Source organism: Delphinus delphis, chromosome 13, assembly GCF_949987515.2.
Source record: "Delphinus delphis chromosome 13, mDelDel1.2, whole genome shotgun sequence".
NCBI classification, from domain to species: Eukaryota; Metazoa; Chordata; class Mammalia; order Artiodactyla; family Delphinidae; genus Delphinus; species Delphinus delphis.
The window spans coordinates 69,549,352-69,575,486 of record NC_082695.1 but is presented as its reverse complement, the minus strand read 5'-3'; the positions used below and the strand labels follow the sequence as shown (position 1 = coordinate 69,575,486).

General features: G+C 38.2%; 1 protein-coding gene and 1 non-coding gene across 2 annotated transcripts; both read left to right on the top strand.

The window, feature by feature from the left end:
• Window positions 1-120: 120 nt before the first annotated feature.
• On the top strand, window positions 121-26,114 carry STARD6 (StAR related lipid transfer domain containing 6). The gene is given in 9 exon segments (XM_060029084.1): window positions 121-856; window positions 1,488-1,716; window positions 3,013-3,106; window positions 3,296-3,345; window positions 13,434-13,560; window positions 16,663-16,780; window positions 19,117-19,210; window positions 23,356-23,487; window positions 23,489-26,114. Coding segments are annotated over 7 exon segments (678 nt in total). The 5' UTR covers window positions 121-856; window positions 1,488-1,716; window positions 3,013-3,016; the 3' UTR covers window positions 23,556-26,114.
• On the top strand, window positions 7,069-7,141 carry TRNAA-UGC (transfer RNA alanine (anticodon UGC)). The gene has a single exon. It is a non-coding gene; the product is annotated as a tRNA-Ala (tRNA).
• Window positions 26,115-26,135: the final 21 nt, after the last annotated feature.

Here is a 26,135-nt window from a genome sequence, read left to right as displayed (position 1 = left end):
CTCGGGGGCTGGGGCTAGCAGGGCGAGGGGCAGGGGGCGGGGCGGGGCGTTAGGTCGCTCTCCCTGCTGGGAAGTGTAGTTTCTCCCTCCCGGTCTTTCTTGGGCGGGGAGGTTCTCGACTACCTCCGCGTCGCTACCCCGCGTGCCTTCCCCACCTCGGTCACGGCTCTGCGCGGCCGGTCTGCGCGTATGAAAGGCTGAGCTTCCTTAGGCCAGTTTCCCGGGGCTTCGAGACGGGACGGGGCGGGGATGGGGACCTGGGGCCCCGGCGGCTGCCGTTTCGGTCGCTGAGAGCCAGCCCTACAGCCACAGTCCTTCCAACACGCTCGGCCTCTCCGCTTTCAGAGCACCCCCTCCCCGGATAAGACACCGACCCGGCCGGGGGGGTGCAGATCCCCCGACCACTTTTTTCCCTCCTCTTCAGGGCCTTCCCCTTCCCATCCCGGAGCCCGGCCTTCCTGGGTTTCCAGCCGGCCCCTCACCCTCAAAGCAGACGCGGGATTGGAGGAGGGAGTTTGGCCAGGGATGGGACTTAACAAACTCCTTGGGGACCTTGATTCCCAGGGAACAATGGCAGTGACCCAGCACGGATTGGGAACCCAGTCAGGCAGCCCAGAAACAGGGAGATTATACAAACAGATGTAAAGACCCACTTAACAACATGTGTGAACCTGTCTACAAGGCTGGGACGGGATATGAGTTGCGAAGAATCCAGTTTCAACCGAGTGGTGTATCGGAAAAAGATGCCATCTCAGTGTTGGTTTGTGTTTATTTTCCACTGACCCTATGGGTGAAGATATCCTTGACCATTACTCCATCTGAATATGTTCCAGCTCATCCGATGTTACATCACCAGGTAATACAACTGTAGTCTTGCTGTTTGCTCTTTTCTTCTCTTCACCCTCTCTAGCCCAGTAAGCTTAACCTTCCCTTTTTTTCTTAGCAAATGAAAAAGTCCAGAAGCTACAAAATTTAGTTGAGTGGTTCAATTAAACACATGTTTATTTTGGCAGTAAGTAGTGCTAGTGATTTGAAAATGAGTAAGACAAAGTCCCTGCAGGAAGTTTACATGCTAGTGGTTTGTTCCAAAAATCTGCAATTTCTTGAGCCTTCAGTATCAAGTATGTTGCTGGTAGGAAATAAAGAACCGTGTTATATATGCTGGGACAAGCCCAGGTCAGGGACCAGCCAGGATTGTTAATGGCGTGACCTTAAAAACTTCGACATTTTTATCCACATTCCACATAAGTATCTTTTTAACCTATTCTTTTAAAAGATAATTTCTTAAAGGTTCTTTTTCATTAACATTACCTTTAATGTATCTCTTACTACGTTTTTCCTTCATTGAGGAAAGATATATCAAATGTTTCCAAATGAGTACATAGAGTGTAAATAAAGGACACTGAGAAAATATTAAGGAAATTATCAAATATATTTACCTAATTCATGGATCAAAATAATTCTACTTCCACTTCATTCCTTCACAGGTTGAAAGCTATGGAGATCTCCACAAGGATTTGGAGAAGAGTCCTAATAATTATTAAAATTCTGGACTAGATCTACTAGGAAAGGTGAAGTAACCATGAGTCTACTAGGAAGGAGAAATTATAATGGTTTACTAATGCTTTTCAAATATACATGTCAACTACGTGCTGTGCCTTGCTGGAGAACTAGACACGAGAAAATAAATTTATGATCCCACCTAAAGGCCTTTAGGTGAGAGCTAAGGAAGACGTGTGCTGATAATTAAACTTTAAGGTTTATTCAGGCAGGTCTTAGGAGAGTTTTTTTTTAAGGTAGATTTAAATGTGTCCATTTTAAGAAAAAAAACTAACTTTTTGATCACCAAGAAGGGGCCTGACACTGTTTCAATCACTTCTACGTATATTAACTCACTTAATCCTTACAATGACCCCATGAGATAGGTATTACTATCCCCAATCTATAGAAGTGAAAATTAAAGTTCAAAGTTTAAGCAGTTTACTCAGAATGATAAAGCTGGTGGTGAGTGGCAAAACCAAGATTTGAATCCAGCTCTGTGTTGTCATATTCTTTCCACCACACCAGCCAGCTTCCCTTAATTGAAAACTGGGTGATGGGCCAAAGGACCAATGAGACTCCACCTTCCTGAGCTCATTCAAAGCAGAAACAGCATCTTACTCAACCTTTTTTGCCACATCTACCACAATATCTAACCCTTAGCAAGGATTTAGTAAATGTGTTTGAGTTGAACTGATGTGAATTTGATCCTCTCTGAAGAGGTAACATTTAAGCAAAGACACCAATGAAGAGGAGTCAGTCCTCTGAACATATTGGGGAAGAACATTAAAAACATAGGGAACAGCAAGTACAAAGACCCTGAGGTAGGAAGTTGCTTGGTTGTATTTGGGGAACAGCCAGGGGGTCAGTATGAGTGGAGCTAAGTGGGAGAGAAGGAGACAGGTAGGAATTGTCTTTGGAGAGGAAGGCAGGGGTCAGATCATTTAGTGCCACTGCCACTCACTTTAAAAAGATGAATTCCCAGTAACACATGATCAACAGATTATGCTGCTTTACAAGAGAAAGGAAGCATGATTTAGCTGTTAGAAATAACAATTTATTGAATAACTATTATGTGCCAGGCAAAGGGGTAAGACATTTAAGTGCATTACTTCATTTAATCCTCATATCAGTTCTACCAGGTTAGGTATTGTCCCAGCTTTACAACTTGAGAAAATGAGGAAAGAGAAATATGAAATAACATGGTTCACAATTAGTCTGTGGCAGAGACAGGATTTGACCCAGGTCTCTTTGACTCCAAAGCCAAAGCCTGCTCTTTTTACTATATCACATTTTCTCACTTGAAAGACTATGAATAAAAAGGAAGAGATTCATGCATGCATGCATTCCAAAAGTAGTTATTGTTCATTGCTATGTGACAGACATAGAAATAGTATTAAAATGTAACACAGCATTTAAAAAAATTTTGTATGATTACATTCTCATCAGTCATTTGTTTTTAAAACTTTGCAGGTAGATGGACTATAAGGCACTTGCCCAACAAACTGCTCAAGAAATTTTAGGTTACTATCAAGATACATCAGGCTGGAAAGTGGTTAAGACTTCAGTAAGAAGAGAAGTTAAATATGTTTCAAGAGTTTGTTTTTTAATGAGAAACAATTCATTGCAAGGACATTTTTAAAAATATTTTCTTCTACAAACCAAAAAAAAGTTTTTACTTTTGCTTTATTTTTTGTTTTTCATTTTTTCTGTATCTGACAGTTAATGTATTTGTGGATTTTTATTCCCCTTTGAGAAAAAGATAAGTGGTTCCAGCAAGGCTTCTAAGAAATTCCATGGAAATCTGTAAGTACAATCTCCTATTTACAATCATTGTTTTGAATTCAATGACATTGATGTATCTAGAGTTCAATGCTACTTCATTAGCTATAAAACGTTATTTGGTAGTGAACAGGAAGTAGAAATTAATTATAAAGTCACTTGTTTGAAATGTAAAATTAATAAAATGAGCAATATGTACCATCTAATTTCCAAATCGGAAGACAATCAGAAAAGAAAATCACTTCTAGTGAATAATTCCCTAAGATAGGAAATTTCCACTTCAAGAAATAATTACTATAAAATTAGATTGATATTTTCTTTCTAACAGTATTTCGTGGTCTTTTAAAACTTCACCTTTCCATTAAATGAACCACTTAAAGACAAAGTTTATTTTCCCAATATATTCCTCTTGCTAACATATATGATTTATTCTGTAAGCTGCTTTTAAGGATATTTTTGAGGATCCTGTTATTTCAGATACAAGTACTCTAAGGGAAATTGTGCTGACATCTTTAACCTTCTTTTTAAGAGTTGTTCCTTTGTTGCTCGTGATATCACATTAATGCCATCAGATCATCATATGCTATTGAGAAAACCAAATATTATTTAGTTTATTTTTGAGGGGTAGGGATCCACTCCTTCTTTTCACTACTCTGTTTTGTGCTTATTGCTCTTTTTTTCATCTGACTATAATTATCTATCTTGTGCTTCATTTCAATTTTTTTACTGTAGGACAAAGCTGGTATACTTTCTCCTATTCATTTTAATAATTATCAGGAAGGTAATCCCTACCTTTGTAATCTAAATAATTAATGATTCTAATGGTGGCACTTGAAAAAATAGATTGAGCAGGGAGTGGGTAACGTCAAGCCCAGGCACACTATGGGAATAAACTTTTGGATGTTGTAGTTTTTTGGTGCCTTCCAGGTCAGACCAGTGTGGACAGCAACCTATGCCTCAAAGAAACCTTGGAAGGTATTTATTCTACAAATACTTGCTGGGTACTTTTATACAAGGTGCTCTACACAATGCCTAGAGCCATTCAAAAAATAGCCTCAATAAGGCTGTTTTAAAGCTTTATTCAAATTTTTCATCAACGATATTGTACTCTTACATGCCATACTACGCAGACAAAAAAAATTGAAACTTTTTGCCCTTGCTTTAAGAGAAATTTATATGCACTGCATACTAGTTTATTTATTAATACACAGTAATATCTTATCCCAAATCTTAGTGATTTAACAGACACTGTCTCATGGTTTATGTCATCAGGAATCCAGGTGTAGCTTAGCTTGGTGCCTGTGCCTCAAGGATTCTCACAAGGCTGCAGTCACGGTGTGGTCTGGGGCTTAGGTCGCATCTGAAGGCAGCTCTGCTTCCAAGCTCACTTACACAGTCACCGGCAGTCAGTTCTTCGTGGGCTTGTTAGACTGGGGACCTCAGCTACTTGCCAGCTCTAGGCTGGAAGCCTTCCTCAGTTCTTGACGTATGGGCCTCTCCATAGGGCTATTCACAAATGCCAGTCTGCCTCCCTCAGAGGGAGGGATTTAGGACAGAGCCAAAGAAAGAGCAAACAAGATAGAAGCCAGGGTCTTTCTGTAACCTAATCTTGGAAGGGACCACCCCCCCATCATTTTGGCAGTATTCAGTTTATTAGAAGTGAATCACTAGATCCAACCCTGACTCAGGGGAAGGGGATTACATAAGTGTGTCAATACCAAGAAGTGGAGATCACTGGGGGCCATTTTAGAGGCTGCCTATCACACGATGATTTTGGCAAATTCTCTTTTAATTCCTTTTTACAGTTGAACTATCATCCAATAAATATCAAGCACAGCTTCAAAATTAAGACTGCTAGAAGATACACACATCTCAATTTTACATGCTTCTTTTGTCAAGCACGGCCCACTGACCCTTCTAAGTTTAGCATGTTTATGTACAGAAGGAGAGTGTGACTGGAGCAGTTAATATTTTTCAAAATATCTATATTATTCTAAATCAGCTGGGGCAGATATTTAGGTTCTTCCAAAAGAAATCAATCTGAACATGTTGATCAGGTTGGTCTGCCTCAGTCGAAACGTTTACCTCCCCCAGCTTGGAATGAGAAGAAGGTGAGATTGCCGTCAAATAAATCAAGGGGAAAAGCTAGGGAAGCTTAAAATTTTCCAGTACTTCAAGCTTCACAGTTTTATTTATAGGGTTATAAATAATCAAAGCAAGAAACATATGCATGTTAATTTAGACTGGACAACCAAGTGTAAACATTGCACACTTTGGGGATATGTAGCATGGTCTAATATGGTTTGCCGAGCTAGTGTCTGGGAGAAATTATCCTTCAAAATGCCCTGTGGGAAAAATGGGTTGCATTGTCAAGTTTTTCAAAACACTCTAGACTATTTTCTCTTCTCTAAGGTTCGGAGAAGTCCTAAAGTAAAGACATCTGTCAAACTGTAATTCAGACTCTTCCAAATGTTTTCAACAAAGAACATGCTTGCAAAACATTGACCTAGATAGATAATGGGTCACTCATCTCAGATTTGGATTCTAATAGAAGCTCTAATTGACTAGGTATGTACAGAGAGAAGTGATTTATTTTTCATTATCTCCCTACTATTATTCTCTCGCATCTCATGGATTATTTCAGTAACTTCCTAGTGGATTCCTCATATATACCTTTACTCAACTACATCCTATTATTCACACAATGGTTAAAGTAGATTTTTGAAATATAATTCAGTGTTGCTCCCCTGCCTAAACTCTTCTAAAGGCTTTATTATGCTCTGCAAGGCACTATCTGGCCCCCACCTACCTCTCTGGCCTCTCCTACCACTGCATCTTTGCTCTCCTTATGCTACAGCCACGTAGGACTACTGTTGGCACGAATGAACATCTCAGAGCCTTCGTAGTTGCTCTTTTCTTGCCTAGCGTGCTCTTCACCCAAATGAAGGCTGATGTCATTTTTGTTTTCAAGATCTCAGCTTCATTGCTTCTCTTCAGAGTGACCTTCCTGGCCAATTGGTCAAAGTTCTCAAATACACCAAACCACCGTTTACTACCCTATTCTGCTGTTAACCTTCTTCATAGCATCTATCACTAGATGAAATTTATCTTCTTCATTTGTTGTCTTATTTATTACGTCTCTCTTATTAGAATATAAACTTGAGAATAGGAACTTGAACAAGAAGCAGACTAGAAATAAACTCTTGTTCATCATAGTATCCCTAACACCAGAACAGTGTCTGTCATATAAACACTTAATAAATATTTCCTGAATGAATTTATGGACTTTAGTTATGTTATATTGGCTGCCAAATAGAAAGCATTTAAACATATTTGTTTCCATTATAACTACAGAACAACAACAACAAAACCTGAAGATATTCTCTCAGCACTTTCACCTTTTCTTATTAATTTCCCACCCAAAAAGCTCCTTTTGTGGTTAGCTTTGAGCACTTGCCTATATGCATGAAAAGGGGGCCAGTTCTTTGGTTGGAATTTTTTTCCTTTCTACCCTCAAGAGATGAAATACAGTTCAGCTGACACATTCCCCTATGTTCCCTATTAATTCCCTTATTAATCTACTGTATGTCACACACTAAGCTAAATAATTTCATTTTTAAATTTAACCCATATATCCCACAAATACTTTCTATTGCCTGTTGTTTTTCCTGTGTATAGATCACACTTTCCATGTTTCTCTGCAGGCGTGCCTCACAGTTTTCTTGAAAACTGGACATTTTAGGGAATTCCCTGGAGGTCCAGTGGTTAGGACTCTGCACTTGCACTGCCGAGGACGCAGGTTCGATCCCTGGTCGGGGAACTGAGATCCTGCATGCTGCATGGCTCGGCCAAAATCAATCAATCAATTTTTTTTTTTAATCCTTAAAAAAAAAGAAAACTGAACGTTTTAGGTAATATAGCAACTCTGGATACAGATCCCACCCACTCACCCAGGGCTTCTTATTGCTTGGGCATTTATTTGTTTAGTGATTTGTCTGGACTAATTCCATGAAGTCTGTTCCCCTCCCCAGTCTGCAGCCTCAGATATACCTGCCCTGATTTTTGTCCTTGTTTTTATCTTTCAGCCTGGCATCCTATAGGTCATCCCTAGGTTAACACAAGCCATTATTGGTCACAAGTTGTGCTTAGCACCCAAAACCAGTAAGATTTTTACCCTTTACTGTCAATTCTGTGTGTGGCTTGGAAACTGTTTTCACAGTTCAGAGAGTTTTATGGTTTTGCCTTGCATGTAGCCAGGGGGCCGGTAGCTTGGAAGTTGTGTCACCAGTCATTCCCCAGAGGACATAGCCTTGGGGTGCACACATTCTTCCAAACCACCAGCGATGAGTATGATTTTATTTTAAAGTGGTCAGAATAGCTTATTGCTCAGTCAGTGATGACTCAGAGATTATGCTTAAGTCTCTTGAGCCAGTAAGACTTCAGCCCTTCGCTACTTAATCTGTGTATGGCTTGGGGAATGCTTGCAAGTCAGTGAAGCCACATATTGGACTGATTGCTCCTAAGTAGGGGCAGCCTAGCATATCCAGCATGATTTGTCTGAGTAAGGACAGCCTAGTACAAAGCTCCCGTTGCTTCTCGGTTAGGGACAGCCTGGTACGTCACTCTGAATGTTCCTTAGTAGGGGCAGCCTAGTACACCCACTCTGATTTCTCCTGAGTGGGCAACCTTGTATATCTACTCTCATTACTCTGATTAAGGGCAGCCTAACATTCACTCTGATTGCTCTGAGTAGGGACCTATGCACTAATACACTGAAGCCAAGTAACACTTCTACTCCATGAGCAAGTGGGTGGCATAGGGGAAGGATGGTACCATGACTTTCTCAGTTTGCTCCTGTTATTCTAGGGGTGAGGGGCAGTTTAGGCCCCAGGATTCGCAGCCTACTGTTCCTTAGGCAAAGCCCTCACCCTACCAGTGAGATCAGGGTGTCAGGAAACTCTAGTCTTCTGAGCAGTGCATGCGGGGAATAGAGCTTCTACAACATGAGCTGAGAGTTTTGGTGATGAGAGATGTCAGTGTCCTGCTGATCCCAGGATGAAACCATAGCCCTAGCCTGGATCTCGTGGGGAGAGGGAGCCCCTGTCTTCTAGTCTGCACCCAGCTGTAGCAGAGCTACCGTAGAGGGAGGGGGGTGGCTGGAAGGAGGTCGTGGCTCAGATGCTACAGACTCTGACTTTTCCTACCTAGATTTAGTAGATTTTCTTGAATAAATGTTTCTTCATTTCCTGTGTGCTGTTAGGTCAATTTCTAGGGAATTTAAGTAGTTTTTAAAAGTAATGTTCACCAGTTCAATGACTGTAGAAGAGGGTTTCCTTAGCTCCTCACATAGCCACTCTGGAAGTCCCACTCCCAACTCTAATTATCACATAGGAAATGCCAAAAATAAGATCACTAAAAAGCCTATCATCTTACAGGTGCTTCCCCAGGTTTAAATTTCCAGTATGTAAAAACAGGCACTTTCCACTGTTTTTCTCCTCCCTTATCCTCCTAGTTTACTGTTCAGCAGTACTCATTCACAGAAGCCATAAAAGGCTATAAAATGATTTAGAGATGCATGCTCAAATTAGCATGTTGAAACAAATGCACATTTACTAAAAGGTGTTCATTGTTTCATGAAATAATGATCTGTAAGAAACATAATTTCATGTATCAATTATCCCACATACCAGCTAAAGCTTGTCAGAAACTGTGAGAGACAAGAGAGAATAATTAAAATATTTTTAATTTGACTTGGTCACTTTATTCATAATGAGCATGAAGCTTTATTATAGATCTTAGTAAAATATCCAAAGAACCAATCATTTTAATGATCAATAGATATAAAAATATAGTTCTTAGATTCAAATATGACAAAATTGATATCTCTGAAGAGTCTTGAACACAGTAGATACTGAATTGCTCATTCAATGATAGATTCAATTATTCAAGACATAGAGATGTTTTATGTTTTCAAAGAGGCATTATATTTACATATTTTTTAAAAGCCAGTAACTCCAATACACCTCTAACTAGTGAATTAAGATAAGGTATTTTTTTTTAAATATAGATTTTATTCATTTTTTAAAATTTGGTTTGTTTATTTTTGGCTGCGTTGGGTCTTCTTTGCTGCCCACGGGCTTTCTCTAGTTGCAGCGAGCGGGGGCTACTCTTTGTTGAGGTGCGTGGGCTGCTCGTTGCAGTGGCTTCTCTTGTTGTGGAGCACAGGCTCTAGGCGCACGGGCTTCAGTAGTTGTGGCATGCAGGCTCAGTAGTTGTGGCTCGCGGGCTCTAGAGCACAGGCTCAGTAGTTGTGGTGCACGAGCTTAGTTGCTCCACGGCATGTGGGATCTTCCAGGACCCGGGCTTGAACCTGTGTCCCCTGCATTGGCAGGCGGATTCTTAACCACTGTGCCACCAGGGAAGGCCAAGGTAAGGTACTTCTTAACTAGTAACCTACCCTCTACCCAAGACACAACTTTAATTATATTTCATAATCTTATAGGAAGCAAAATAAATAATTTCTGCCTTGCAGTCATATAATACCAATAACTCAAACTTATCTCACCTTTACAAATGACTGGAAAATGAACAATTAGCCATTGAGTAGACAGTCTAAACCAGGAGTTGGCAAGGTTCAGCAAGGTATCTAGACTTATTTAAAATGATGTTGTTCATTCATTATATTCAGTTATTCATTAATCACTTTCTAGGTGCTGGTAGTATAGTGGTGAGCAAAACAAAATGCATATACTTGTAAAGCTTATAATCTTGACATTCTCAAGAAAAAAACCTCTTAAAGTTAATTTTTCATGATTTTATCCAGCAGATTTGCTCCTCAAGGAGTTTTTAGTCTTTGTAAGAGAGAAAAGTACATAAATACCTATAATACAAGGCAGAGTGGGATGACTATCATAAAAGACTCAATATATGTGAAATAATAATGGCTAACATGTATTGAACAGTTAATACATGCCATGTACTATCCTGTAAATATATTAATTTATTCAGTCCTCATGACAGCCCTATGAGGTAAATATTACTCTCTCTACATATGAGAAACCCAAGACTTCGAATAAGTAACCTGCCTAAGGTCAGATAACTGGTAAGAGCTAGAATTTGAAAACAGGTGGGCTGACTCTATATGCTACTCTCCTAACATTTTAACGTTATTGCCTGTGTGTAGTAGCAACTATGAAACATCAGCAAAATCAAATATTAAGTATCTCAGTGTAAAGAACTATGCAGATACAGGTGTAAAGTATTATTAGAATTATTACAAGCCAACTTCTATCAAGAGAGTTTTTAATATGTTCCTGTCTCTTTTAGGGAGCTTCTTTCAAATGTCAGGGAGGCTCTGCAATAATATATGGGTGTGATCAGGCCCTACACATGTGTGGAAACTTGATATGTAACAGATAAGGCATTACAAAAACATGGAAAAGGATGAACTATTTATAATCAGTTGTGCTAACATAAGTGATTATTTATATGTAAAAAGTAAAATTAGATGCTGACCTCACACTATACACAAATATCCATTCCAGGTAGATTAAAGTCCTAATATGAATACAAACTATAAAATTGTAGAAGAAAATGTATGAAAGTAGCTTAATGATCTTGAAGTAGGGAAAGATATCTTGTAGAAGACGTAAAAAAGCACAAACCATAATGGAAAATATTGGTCAATTTGACTATGGTAAAGTGAAACACTTCTGTACCAAAAGAAGTGAAAAGGTAGGCTGTAGCCAGAGATATAATATTTGCAATATACATAATTAATAAAGGATTTTAATTAAAAATATAGAGAACTTCTATACTAAGCATTTAAAATATTATACAAGAAGGATAGCTATCCATATGCATAAAATTTTAAAACAAAGTTTTGAAAGAAAAAAGCGAAATGCTTTTGTAAATTATATGTAATGTGTGTACTGTTACTTAAAGTTAAAAATCGAAACTTCCTCTCCGAAATAGAAGAAACAAAGCAGCTGATGCCTAAATGTCCTCCATTTCAATATTGTCCATCCCTAATTTTATCGTGAATAACTATGAAAGGGTTTGGGCAAACCTTCCAAAAAGAGCTTCAGCACATTATTCCCCTTCTTACCTTGATTTTTTTTTTTTTTTTTTGCTTTCTGTCTCTTCAACACTTATCAAACCATATAATATTTTTTTGATTATATGTCTGACTCTCTGCTAGGCTGAAGTATATATATAGTTAACCCTTAAACAACATGGGTTTTAGCTTCGTGGATTTTTTCTTGATAAATACATATTACAGTACCACAGGGTCTGCAGTTGATTGAATCTTTGGATGTGGAACTGTGGATATGGAGGAACCACAGATACATAGATCCGACTCTAAAGTTATACACGGATTTTTGACTGCATGAGGCTCAGTACTGCTAACTTTCATGTTGTTCAAGCGTCAACATAATAAATAGTAAATGTTTGATCACTCAGTCAATAAAAGAATGCTATTAAAAGATTAAGGGTAGTCATTATCAGTAAATATATAGTAAGTGCTTAATAAAAGATACCTAATTCGATGTTAGTTAGAAATACAAAAAGGTCAAAAACTCTTTATCCTCAAAATTTACAATATAATTAGAGAACAGATTAATAAAAAAAAGCAATCTAGGGAGGTATATACAAACCCCTTAACAATAGTTTTGTGCTTAAATTTTAACTGTTTTATATCTGCCTTCTTTTTCAAAGGACCTGATAATTATTCAGGTTGTTTTGTCACTGTCTTCTATAGAGTTTAATAATAAGCTCTTAAAAACTTTGTAGATCTGAAGGAAGGAAACCTTACATACTAAGAAAATTTTAGGATATCTCACAGAGAAAACTAGGGACCAATTGAGCTTTTAAAGAGAGACTAACATACAAAAAAATAGTCTAATGATTTACTTGTTTACCAAATCATAAAAACAAGGTTCAGAGGAAGAACTCTTCATAAATATAACAACTATTTTCTGTAATAATAGCATTTAGTTTTTACCTCACTTCCTCCAAAAATTTTAACTTTTTAGAGGTTTAAAATTTTGATTTTACCTAAACCTATCTCCTTAGTTTAGAAAGAATGATTAACAGAGAGAGAAAGTATGGCCAATATTATTCAGATTTCATTTTCATTTAACAACCTACTGCTAAATTGTGGGTTTTAATCCAGTTTTCTCACATTGTCCTAACTTCATTGGTTGTGATAGCCCAACCCAATTCTATTGATGGATTAACATAAAGGTTAGTTTCTTCTCCAAATCTTGACATGTGAAAAATAAATGAAATTCAGAAGTCAATGTCTATAAATGGAGTTTAATTGTAACATAAGAGTGACTATTATATATTGTCTATGGCTGCTTCACTGATACACTAGCAAAGTTGAATAGTTGCAACATAGAACATGAAGCTTTGCAAAGCCTAAGTTATTTACCATCTGGCCCTTTACTGAAAAGTTTGCTGACTACTGCTTTAGACCATATTACATCCTTCAATTAAGAATTAAGGCCACAAGATATTGCACAACCACACAAACTTCTCATCAATTACTGTTGGCTTATGATAAATACAGTAGGTAAATGTTTATGAGAAAGAGTTTAGAAAAATTCTAAATGAAAGTAGCCCCTTTAAAAAGACAACTATAGAAACATTATAAACAAAATTTGTAGAAAAATGTAGAAAAATAATTTATATTAATTATTACAGTGCATATTTTTATAAACTGGCGACTTCCAATTGAATATTAGTTTTTTTTTTTTTTTTTTTTTGCGGTACGCGGGCCTCTCACTGTTGTGGCCTCTCCCGTTGCGGAGCACAGGCTCTGGACGCGCAGGCTCAGCGGCCATGGCTCACGGGCCCAGCCGCTCCGCGGCATGTGGGATCTTCCCGGACCGGGGCACGAACCCGTGTCCCCTGCATTGGCAGGCAGACTCTCAACCATTGCACCACCAGGGAAGCCTGAATATTAGTATTTTAAATTGCTGATATTACCTTCAAGTTTTCTTTACATTATTTGCTAAATTAGTGTGCTTTATACTGTGATAGCATTATATTTTCAACTTAGACTAAACTTATTAAATTTTGAATTTTCTTTATTTTGTTAACTATAGATATCGTGTTGAAGGAATAATTCCAGAATCAACATCTAAACTATCTGATTTCCTCTACAAACCTGAAAACAGGGTCACATGGGACAAATCATTGAAAATGTACAGCATGGTACAAAAAATTGATTCGGTAATTTACTGTTTAATATCGGACTTTCACTGTATGAGTACACTTTTAGTTTGCTATCTTAGTGATTTGAGTTTATTAAATCTGTATTATGTGGACACTTTGTATTTTATAGGTTCAAACCAAGTTGAAATTTTTATAAAAAGCTTAAAACTTCCTTCTTTATTAGTCAAGAGTTCAATTCCAATTACCTTTATTCTGTTTTAAATGAATACCACATTCTGAACGTGGTCAGCTCTCCTGCAGATGTGTGCCTTCGGTTACTGAGGGGACTGAACTCATGGATTCACCTCCTCCATTAGGTGGAATAAAAAGATTAAGCATGCCTTGTTGATGGGAAGTCAGTAGATTTATCTTAGTCATAATACACTAGATAACAGGAACATCGCAGACACTTACTGTAAGGACTTAAGAACAAACAGCATGTGACTTTTTTAAAGAGTAAGTGTGAAATAACATTATATTGTGGTTTTAGAAACACTTTCAAATACATTATCTCAGAAATGAAGAGGGAGAATAAAAACAGAAAAGAAAAATACAGGTAATGGACTAGAAATCTAAAGTCATAGAGGTGAGAGAAAGAAAGACAGAATGCAAGAGGCAAATAGGGCTTAAAAGGGGAGAGAAGATCAGGGTGAGGTGAGGGTAGAGTGAAAGCTCAGGAGGAGAAAAACATGAATGAAATGAGAAAGACTGTTAGCTGGTAGAAAGAAGGAGGAACAGGAAGAAGACAGGAGTGGGGTGAGGGATTCTGAACTCTGGTACAGCACAGTATAGGTCTGACACTTATTAAGACTGATAGACTTCACGGTATGTAAATTATACCTCATAAGCGGCTTTTAAAAATTGAGTCCTACTGTTTGGCTAATAATAACTTTATTAGAAGGAGCTGGTAAATGTGACTGTTGGAGTAATGCAAACTTAAACAGTTGCATTGGTAAAATTCCACATCACTGAGTCTTTGGTTCTTAGAGTCTCCAAGCCGCATTTCACTCATCAAAACAAATGGCCCACATATCTGCCATCACCTTATCAGGTATTTAGAACTCTGTAGGTTAACTTTACCGCCTTTTATTAAACTGATTTTGAAATCTGGGATGGGGGTGAGATTGTAGAAAAGCCCAGAAAGGTAAAGCAGTTTCATCTTGTAGAGAGGCCTTGAAGTTCTTATCCACAAAGAACGCCTGTCCGTGACCTTCTTGGGATTTGAACATGGCCCATCACAAATGAAAATCCAAACAATTGGACTGTTTCATTCATGATTGTATGATACTAATTATACAGTTTCATTAGCATTTCAGATATTTCTGCTGTTGCTGCAAGTCAGCTGTAATAATGGAAAGTATACTAGGTTTGGCATCAAAAAACTTGAAAACATAGAGGAATTTTGTGATTTGCCCAAGGTCACCACAGCCAATGTATGGTATAACCAGGACTTATACCTGATCTCCTCATTCCAAATTTGATGCCTTTTCCAGTATACCACAGTATCTCTGAATCACATTATACTGTGAGAAGAATTAGTCTGCCTTGCAGTGAATGTTTGTAGCATTCACTTCCAGGGGTGCATTTTAATTGACTCATTCACCCCATTGGTGAGGAAGGGATTCCTGCTCTAGGGTTATGGTGGTGGTCAAACACATGACACCAGCACTAGACAAATGAGATCCACAGCACTTTGTTAATCCTTAATCACAGCCCAGGAAGGACTGTTAAGACTTTGTTAAATTAACATTTGTTAGTGGAGCACAGGGTGCCAATAGTGAGCCAGGTTCAACAAATGACCACAAGAGAAATTGAAATAGAGAAGTTTATTACTCACAGGTCGAGGAGGAAGTGTACAGCACGCCTAAGGGCCCCATGTGGGGAGGTCAAGGCAGGCTGCAGACAGAGAGAGGCAGGACCTGAGGCACATGCCTTTATTAGTGTCTGTGGGTGGAGTGCTTTGGGGTTCCTGGGCTAAGGCCAGATTGATCAATTGGAACCAAAAAGAGCAGGGTTTTGGTAAGCTCCACAGGGGGCATCTTACCTAAGGTGCTCACAAGGGGAAGGCCCTGGGAAGTGGGAGAGACAGTTGATCAGAAGCGCTGTTGGGGAAGTCATATCAGGAACTTACATTTGCTTGTGACTCTGAGGGCTGTTATCTGGGGGTGTCCTTACATGAGAGGACTAGTGTTAGTTTAAGGCCCCTGCAGGCTGCTCGGACAAACAAAACGGATACTGAGGCAGCAGTACATGGAGTAGCTTAGCTAAACTCTCAAGGATGCACCATGTCATGCAGTGTGACGTGGGAGCTGCACTCAGGAACAGAGTGAATAACTAGGGGTTGTGCAAGGCAGGCTTTGTAGTATCAAGAGGTTGAGGTGACCCCTGATTCCTGCAGGAGGATCTGATTGGTTGTTGGAATAATTCTGCAGGGTAGCAGGGAACTGAAACGCACTACTCAGGTATAAGTAGGCATTGTGTCTGATCCTGCTGATAAGGAGGGTTGTTGGACTAAGGGTTCTTATCTGTGGGAACAGAGTGGGGAGAGGAACTTGCAGTTAGGCCATTCACCACCCTCCCAGTTTTACCAGATGTCAAAGCAGTGCATATATTGGCCTTTAATTTTAGGCCTTACACCACAAGCTGCTAAGTCAATATATTTTTCAGAATATATTACCTAGTCAGTGTGGGGTAGTAGACACAATATTGTACTGGAAATCCAGGTTCTAGTTCTATACATATCTCTAGTTCTACATGTAATTTAATGTTAGGCTTCAATTTCTTCATCAAAAAATTCAAAGGTTAGATAATATCAAGATTCCTTTCTGATTCTGTCACACTTATGATTATATTAACTCGTGTTAGATATATGATTTGCAAATATTTTCTCCCATTCTGTAGGTCACCTTTTCATTTTGTTGATAGTTTCCTTTTCTGTGCAGAAGCATTTTAGTTTGATGTAGTCCCACTCGTTTATTTTTGCTTTTGTTGCCTTGCACTTATAATTATACATCTACTGTTTCTTTAACTGAAAATGCAAGTTGACTCGGTGATAAATTCTTAAAACCTCAAAGCCCTGCTTTTTCCAAATACAGTCCAGCCTTATGCAGTTTGTTTCAGGACACATTCATATGTCATACCATCACACAAAGTTTTGCCATGGGCTCAATATCCCCCCGAGACTTTATCGACTTAGTGTATTTGAAGCACTGCGAAGGGAATATCGATATTATCAGTTGTAAGTTGAAACATTTTGCCCACACTTTGGAATTACTGTGAGTCATTAATAAATTTTTTTACTTTTAACTCACAGTTTGAAAGAAACAATATTTTCAATTAATTATTTTTGTATTTACTTAGTGAGGCCAATAAATGCATGTTAATATAGATAAGCCTGAAGTTTTACCTAATTCTAGAGGTGCCATTTATATCATAGTCAATGATTATGGCATCTCCTGGCCTTTTTGCAGCATATACCCTGCAGCGCTCAGTGTAGATAGATACTTGCAGGCTAAAACGTCACAGCATACATTATAAAACTACTAAGAAACAAAATTGATCTTTGGATATATACTTTTGTATTTAAATTACATAGAATGGGTATATCTAGAAACTGAAAAAGCTCATGAAGAAAATTTCAATAGATAGGTGTTTTCATAAATGTGCTTATATTTCTTTTAAAAACTGGAGGTTTTGATATACCCTTATCCACCCCCCGCCAAAAAAAATGTGTCACTCTGTAAAATACAAATACATAACCACTTCCTAATTTGCGTTATTCACTTAAAACATACCAGTTCACACCCCAAAGATCTTTGGACTCCAAGAACTCAAGATAAATCATGGTGAAGGGACTTTGGTAGGACAATGACCTAGAGCCTTTTTTTCCCCTGTAATTCAATTTAATCTCACTATTCCTATGTGAATAGTTTCCCCTACTGTAAACTACTTGGGGAGGGACAGTTCAGTGTTGTTAATTATTATTTTCGAACAAGGTTGCAGTTACTTTGATATATCTGTAGGACTCTTAAGTTTCTGAGTCCAGGACTGAGTCATTGCTCTGCTGATAGCACTCATGTGCACAGTTAGCTCTCTTGCCCATACCACTGGGGACTGCTGTTCATCACTTTCACATATTCGTCTCGTATAGTTTCATACAGTTGTCATTTAGTCGTCTCATTTTTAAATGAGGGCACATAAAAATTTATTCACTGCCTATAACACAAAATACTGTCCATTTGAATCATAGATCTGTTATTATCTATATTTTGAAAGCATTCAATTTGTATCTCATTTTTAGTGGTCAGAGGGAAGGTAAAAAATAAGTATGGAAGATAAAATCAATAAATAGTTATAATCAGTCATTCAGTGATCACTACTGAATTTGCTTTAAGTGATTTTCTTTGAATGAGTTTTTGATGATTACTGATAGTTTTCTTCTTAATGTTTCTGTTGTTGTCTAGCTTACTGTGTATCTTGCTTTGAGCTAAATATTTTGCATGCATTTTCTCACCAATGAGGAAACCGAAGTTCACAGAAATCAAGTTACATAGCTAATAAGCAGCTCAAGTCTTTCTGATTTTCCAAAATCTGTACTACCTACCATACTGTGTGCCTCACAAAAGACCGATACTTGTTTGTGGAATATAACAAAATTTTAAAAAATAAAGACAAATATAATCTCCATATTTTAAACAGTGAAAAAATTGTTAATATCACTTCTGGCAGTACCATTTTGCCAACATAATTGGCTCTGTTAAGATGATGAAACAGGTCATGAAAATGGGAAATTGATTCCACCACATTTGTCTCCTAAGCTAGTCCTAAGCTAGTGCTTAACATTATATTTCTACAGAAGTGATTGCTTATGTTAAAATCACATAGGAAAATTCTGACAAAAGCAGGATTCAGTTGCACAGAATAAACAAATATATTCTGTTGCACAGAATAAACAGTTGCACAGAGTAAACAAAAATATTTGGAAGAGTATATATAATTATCATAATCATGATCAGATGACCTCCCTTCTAACTTCACATACAATATGCAGTTATGCTGCATAATTCCTAAAACAAAATCTACTGATTTTTAATTATATATTGAAGTTGGCTACAGGGAATTGGCAGAAAGGGGCATTTAAACTACTTGTATTGACAGACCAAATAACTACATCAAATATTTTATTTTAAAAATTTATAAACCAAAACATCTATAAACCCACTATCCTAATAGAATAGTCTCTTTCTTTGTGATTTCTGCTTCAAATCTCAGAAAGTAATTGAACAATACTTTTAACAGTTTTTCCTGTACGTGAAAGATAACAGCATCTTTCGAAGTTCTACATGAAAAAGTGTGAGAGGACAATAGTGATCATACTGATATTCTTTCATTTTTGGCCTGTGTACACATTCAAATGTGCAAACATACATACATATGTATAAAACTAATGTCACTGCTGATAATAACTAAGTTAAATCAAGTGCTATGTCATACATTTTTTAAAATATGCTACTGGAAACAGAATTTTTCATCTTTGTGGAATAAGTTTCATTTTAATTTTTTTTAATCACTTAGCTACTAGTGTGGATTTTCCAGCATATCCTCCATCTTCAAATTATATCCGTGGTTATAACCATGCTTGTGGCTATATGTGTTCACCTCTGCAAGAGTAAGTCTTATTTCCATATATTTATTTTTTAACAGTTTTTTAGTTCAATTTGTAATTTGTTAACTAACTCACCAGAAATATGTTCTGGTATATTCTGTTGGGAAAAAAATTGCCCCTAAATACAATTTTTAAAATAAATTTTTAAGTATTTTTGTCTTAAGTATAATCAGAATGGATAATTCCCTATGAAGTATGATTTGAGGTTTCTGGCACTAGTCACATACATACAGACATCCTCACCCCCTCCTATTAACCTTAACCTGATGTTTTATGTTTCTCCATTAGAGTCACTTCTGTGAATTATTAGGGAATTTTTGCAAATTAAAAATAAATTCTCTAGAATTATAATGCAGTTACGTTTATCAGCAATGAATGCTTTACCTTGAATAAATTCTTTCCAATGGACTACCTACTGAGAACAGATACCTGCAGAATGAGACATCCAGTAGGTAAATTCAGAAAGGGAAGAGCTGGAGAAATTAGAGTCACTGCCCACAGGTGGCCAGCCTAGGGCCACTAACATCCAATACACATAGTCTTTAAATGCCTATGTATTAATTCAATGTATATCATTCTACAAATTCATTACATTTTAATTTTTGGTAAATGATTTTATATTAAATAAAAGATGTCGACACATAGAAACAGGTGTAAAACTTTATAGTGGTCAGATATAAACCACTCAATATGAGAAAAATATTTTTGTGAAGGAAGTCAAAATAAAATTACATTTAGACCCGTACTCCTTAATATTTTCTCTACTGAATTAGAGAACTAAAAGATAGTCACAAATATTTACATTAATGGACAGGATCATTGATGCAGATGATGATGTTGATGACGATATGGCCTTTCTGCCCATCCATCAGTTTTGTGTCTATGGCCAGGACTTTATTCTCCACAGCAGGAAAGAACAAAACAGGGAAGGATTATTACTCCAAATCAGCTAGGTACATCAGCTGCTGGTGGGGACTCTTGTTGGGGAGCTACACAACCTAAAGTGTGCTTCACAGGCAAAGTCCCCTTCTTGCACCTTGTCACCGTTCCCTTTCCACTGCAAAAAGCATAGGACAAAAGCTCTGATTTAGATATCCCACCTAGGGTGGAAACTCTGCCTAGCATCCTGCTGGAGAAGGGTACTGACAAAAAAGTAATTTTGTACCTTCTCTTTCCATGCAGCCCAAGTCCTATAGTAAACTTATAAAACATAGTATCTGTAGTAAAGGTACTCTACAGTAAATGTTGGAAAGGCTTGGTTAAGTGTGTAAAGCCCTAGTAAACTCAAATAGAGATTTAAGACTATACAAACTGCTAGTGAGTCCAGCCATTTGACACAATGTAAAAATAGTCTAAACTCTGCATAGAGAGGGTGTAAGAATATAGACACTCACGGTTTGTTGGAGCAGTGGTCTTCAAACCCCCCAAGAGAATTTTGTAAAACTGTATACTGCCTTGCACATTTTTAAGTTGATATTAAAATTTTTCATAGCATTATATTAAGAGGGTGCAATGTCCAGCATACTCTAAATCCTGACATTTAAAAAAAATGGTTATATCACCCTTCTAAGTGCATCCAATGGAATCTAAATACCATAAAAACTTGAAACCCACCATTACATTATCAATTTCAAAATACATATAACCTTTAACAGTCAGAAAGTTTGTGTCATTTCTTTTCTTTTCTCCTTGATCCCATATTTTTACTCTTTTTCCCTTGCATAATTTTACCCTAATAGAATATATCTTATGCTTCGGGTTCTTTTATTAATCACTATCTATCTATTTTCAATCATACCTCAGCAAAAATAAGTACCTAATTTTTAAAATTTGTTTTATTTTCTATGACCCCAAGTATCTAAATGTTAAAATATATATATGTGTACTGGTTTAAATTGTTATTACTACACATTGATAAAAATAAAAATATATTACATAGTTGTTCAATATAAAAGCAAATTGTTGGGCTTCCCTGGTGGCGCAGTGGTTGAGAGTCCGCCTGCCAATGCAGGGGACACAGGTTTGTGCCCCGGTCCGGGAAGATCCCACATGCCGCAGAGCGGCCCGTGAGCCATGGCCGCTGAGCCTGTGCGTCCGGAGCCTGTGCTCCGCAACAGGAGAGGCCACAACAGTGAGAGGCCCGCGTACCGCAAAAAAAAAAAAAAAAAGCAAATTGTTATTGGAAACACATATTATTAGCAAAACTTAGCACTTACTATGTGCCAGACACTGTTACAAACAATTTACATATACCAAATAAGTCAATTATTTGATCCTCACAATTACCTCATGAAGTCGGTTGAAAAGAAAATGGAAGCCCAGAGAGATTAAGTAACTTTCTCACGGTTACACATAGGTAATAGCAAAGCTCAGCTTCAAACTATGCAGAGTCCATGCTTCTATCAATTACACTAATTTAACTGTAAAAAACATGGGACAAAAATGCTGATCTAGATGTCCCGTCTAATAGAATGAGACTATCAAGTCTACTTCTACTTTGCATTTTTATAAAATAAGCATAGGAAACTTTGTTCACATAAATGAGTGAGTTAAAATGGAGAGAGTGCAACCCTAGCACTGTCATTCAATCCCTTGAAATTCTTCTGAGTTATGTGCTGTGAATTACATAGTGACCTATAATCAAAAATTGTTTTTAACAACCTATCAGGTGACAACTCAATTAGATCCTTACATTTTATTGAAAGCAAAGAATTGACATGACTTGGTAAGGTTTTATTACCCAGTCATCTGTCATTCACTTTCTCAATTCACTTCCAATAGATTGAATTTTCCCTTTAGCATCTCAAAGATTTTTATATGCCGGAGTAAAGCACCTTGGTACCATTCAGTATTATTCAGTGGGGAATGACAGGCATCCCTTGGTTCTGTAAAGCAATAGAAGGGTGGTGTGAACAGGCTGGTGGCAAGAGAAAAGCCAGCATCTCCATCAGAGACGTATTCTCAGATCAGTTTAAGGAAAAGTTACATGGAAGTTAGAGATTTGAAAATTTATTCCCTTAAATGTTATTCAGTCTCTCATACCCCTTGGCAAGTCTTCATATACTCTAGTTTGAAGATCACTGGGTTAGAATGTAAAATACTACAGTCTTCTTGGAAGGCAATTTGGAGATAACATTTCAAAATGTTAAATGCACAAAAACTTTGACCCTAGAAACTCAATGTAAGTATTTATAGAAGTGCAAATGGATACATTACAAGATGCTTTATTGCAGCTTTATTTATTTGTTTATTTATTTATTTTTGCAGTACACGGGCCTCTCACTGTTGCGGCCTCTCCGGTCGCGAAGCACAGGCTCCGGATGCGCAGGCTCAGCGGCCATGGCTCACGGGCCCAGCCGCTCCGCGGCATGCGGGATCCTCCCGGACCGGGGCACGAACCTGTGTCCCCTGCATCGGCAGGCGGATTCTCAATCACTGCGCCACCAGGGAAGCCCTATTGCAGCTTTATTTACAGTGGCAAAAAGTGAGAAACAACCCCATGACGGTCAATAGAGGACTGGTTAATAGAGTATGAAATACCATGTGCAATCATGAACAACAATTAAGCTGATCTATATAGATTGACACAGAAAGAGGTGCATGATATCATACTAAGAGGAAAATGAAACTAGTTCCAGAAAAATAAATATGTCTCATTTTTGTAAAACCAAGAATGTACATGTGCATATATGTGGGGTACATATACATATATGTACATACATGCTATCTTTGTATATCCATAGACGATAACCTGAAAAGCTACAGTCAAAGTTATAAATAGTGATTATCTCTGGTGAACAGAGTGAGGGGGAATTGTGAAAATGCTCTACAGTTTAAATTTTCATAAGCATATATTACTTTTATAATTTTAAAAAGTCAATAAAATGACAAAAAGGAAATAACTAAAACTGAAGACTTTAAGATATAGTCTGACTACTTAATATTTTTATGTAAAATAGTTTATTTATGAGTGTGCAACTCACTCTACATTTTGTCCTTCCTTCCTTCAGTAGCTGTTTACACTGTCATAAGCGCTATGTGGGCAATCACTGGCGAATAAGACAAGCTTCCTGCTCCTTGTCAACTTGTACACTCCATAGATAAACTTAAAAATTCTTTATATTTTTTAACTCTTCCTTTGTTTACAGGAACCCAGCATATTCCAAACTAGTGATGTTTGTCCAGACAGAAATGAGAGGAAAATTGGCCCCATCAATAATTGAAGCAACCATGCCTTCCAATTTAGTAAGCTTCCTCCTCAATGTAAAGGATGGAGTAAAGACACAAAATTCCATCAGGACGTGGATGTCATCATGATGGGCATTCGTCATTCCTAAAGAAGAAATGAGGCCATTTAAAATCATGCGTGGCAGTTAACTGCCTTTTACTTCTAAGTCAATATGCATAAATACTGTTACACTATTCTAAACTGTATTCTTGAACAAACTACTGAAGGTACTTTGTGAAAATAAGAGCTCATAGTTGTACAAGAGAAGCATTAAATATAGTTTTTAATCTCATGTAAGAATAATGTTAAACAACATGTGTTCTTAATGCACTTTTATCTTTTGCTTTTTTCCCCTGGAAAATGCCCTGCAAGAAAACATCAATAAGAAAGCATATACAGGCAGAGGTCAGCATTAATTAAAGATTAAAATATATTTTAAATTGTTTTTCTTTCACTTACTGCTTAAATTGATAACTGTAGGAAGCATGAACATAAAAATTGAAAAGAATTCCACTAGAATGTTTGACAACTGATATCTGGAATCTGCAGCTGAATCATGAGTCAATTTTTGGTCTGGCCAGAATGTAGTAGCCCGTTCCTCCCAAGTCCTTCCTCGTAAAACTAGAAGACCTGCACTTACCACAACAGACAAGCATAGGAAGACTCCAGCATAGGTGGCAAGAAGAAGGTGAACTGGCCAAGGACCTGGAGACTTGAGGAATGTTTTAGCCGCGAGTTCTCTGGGTTTCCTTATTGCCATCCATATATTCCAGACAGGGCGCTGCCGAAGCCTCCAACCTGGAACTGCTGACAGGAAAGAAGAAAAAAGAGAGGGGGGAGGCTTTAGGAAAAAGCCTTCTCCTCCTCGCCATAGGAGTGCCCGCAAACAAAAGGGTGGCCCCACAGAGCACCAGCCAAACACCAACCGAAAAGCTGCACCTACCCCACCGTGTGGGCAAAGCAGAGCGAATCTTCCACCCCACCTCATCTCTGTGGCGCAGAAGCAGGCGGTGGTGCCTGGACACCCCCAGCCTGTGGTGTCGGCAGGGTTGAGCAGGGAGCTCATCTTCCACCTTCCATCCGGCAGAGGCAGGTATGGTGCTTTGATATCCCTGCTGGGGTAGTGTTAGTGGGATTCAGTGGCAGAGTGAGCTTCCACCCGCACCTGGCAGCAGCAAGATTTAACCAGCTAGGTCAAGGAAGAGCTAGTCACCAGTCAGCTTCCCTGATCCTTGGCGCCACCACGGCCCAGCACGATGTGAGCCTCCATCCCCACCCAGCATCAGTGTTTTGCCCTCTGTAGTGTGTTGAATGGTGACCCCAAAAGGTACATCCTTGTCAAATCCCTGGAACCTTGAATGTGACCTTATTTGGAAAAAGGATCTCGGCAGATGTAATTAAGTTAAGGACCTCAGAATGAGATCATCCTGGATTATCAGGCTCTAAGTCCAGTCACAAGTGTCCTCATAAGAGATGCACAAAGGAGAGACATGTGGAGAGGAGGAGGCCATGTGAAGACAGAGGCAGAGATTGGGGTTGTGCGGCCATAAGCCAAGCAACACCTAGAGCTGCCAGGAGCTGAAAGAGGCAAAGAAAGATTCTCCCCTAGAGCCTTCAGAGGCAGTGTGGCCCTGCCGACACTTTAATTTTGGACTTCTGGCCTCCAGAACTGTGAGAATAAAGTTCTGTTCCTTTAAGCCACCAAATTTGTGGTAATTTGTTACGATAGCTATAGGAAACTAATATACCCTCACCGGTGTCAGCAGGGCTCAGTGGGAATCTGGGCCTCTGCTCCTAGCTTGCATCAACAAGGTGAAGCAAGGTGTGGGACATGGGGTCAGTCAGCACTCCACTTCCCCTTCCCCTCCCTGGTGTCATCGGGGCCCAGTGGGGAGCTGAGCTTATATTTGCACTTGGAGGCAACAAGTCTATGCAAATCAGTGCCCATTTTTGCCAGCAAGGGGAGCTGAGCTGCCCCCTCACATCTGCAATGAGGGTCGGTCAGTGCTCTACTTTCACCAGGGTGGTGAGAGCAGGGCCTAGTGGGGAGCTGAATGTACATACCCACCAGTCCTCGCATTACACCTCAACTAGGAGACTGTCTGCTGAGATGGAAGGTTCAATAGGATCCAGAGTCCTTTGCAAAGGAAAGAAGAACATCAGAATGGGTAAAAAGAGGTGAAAATGTCAAATGTCATATGCTATTCTCAGGAGTATATTAAATCACATTTGATGGTCGACAGCGGTACAAAAGCAATTCATTGGAGGAAGGACAACCTTTCAGCAAATGGTGTTGGAGTAACTGACATCCAAAGGCCTAATCCTGCACTTTGTACAAAAACTAACTCAACATGGAACATGGGCTTAAATGTAAAACATTAAACTACAAAACTCCTAGGAGGAAAATCTTCAGAACCTACAGCTAGGCAGAATTCTTACACTGGATACCAAAAGTATGATCCATATAAGGAAAAATAGCAAATTAATCTTCATCAAAATTTAAAATGTATGCTCTAAGAAAGACCCTAGGAAGAAGTATTATGGAAGGTGTCATCTGTAATAACGAAAATCCTATATAACGCAAAAGTTTGAAGGTAATACTGTCATCCAAGTAATATGAAAAATAAAAATAATTTAATTCTAAACTTAGATTTTTCTTTAAATATTTTAAATCTTTCTAATCATGCAGCTTTCCTAATA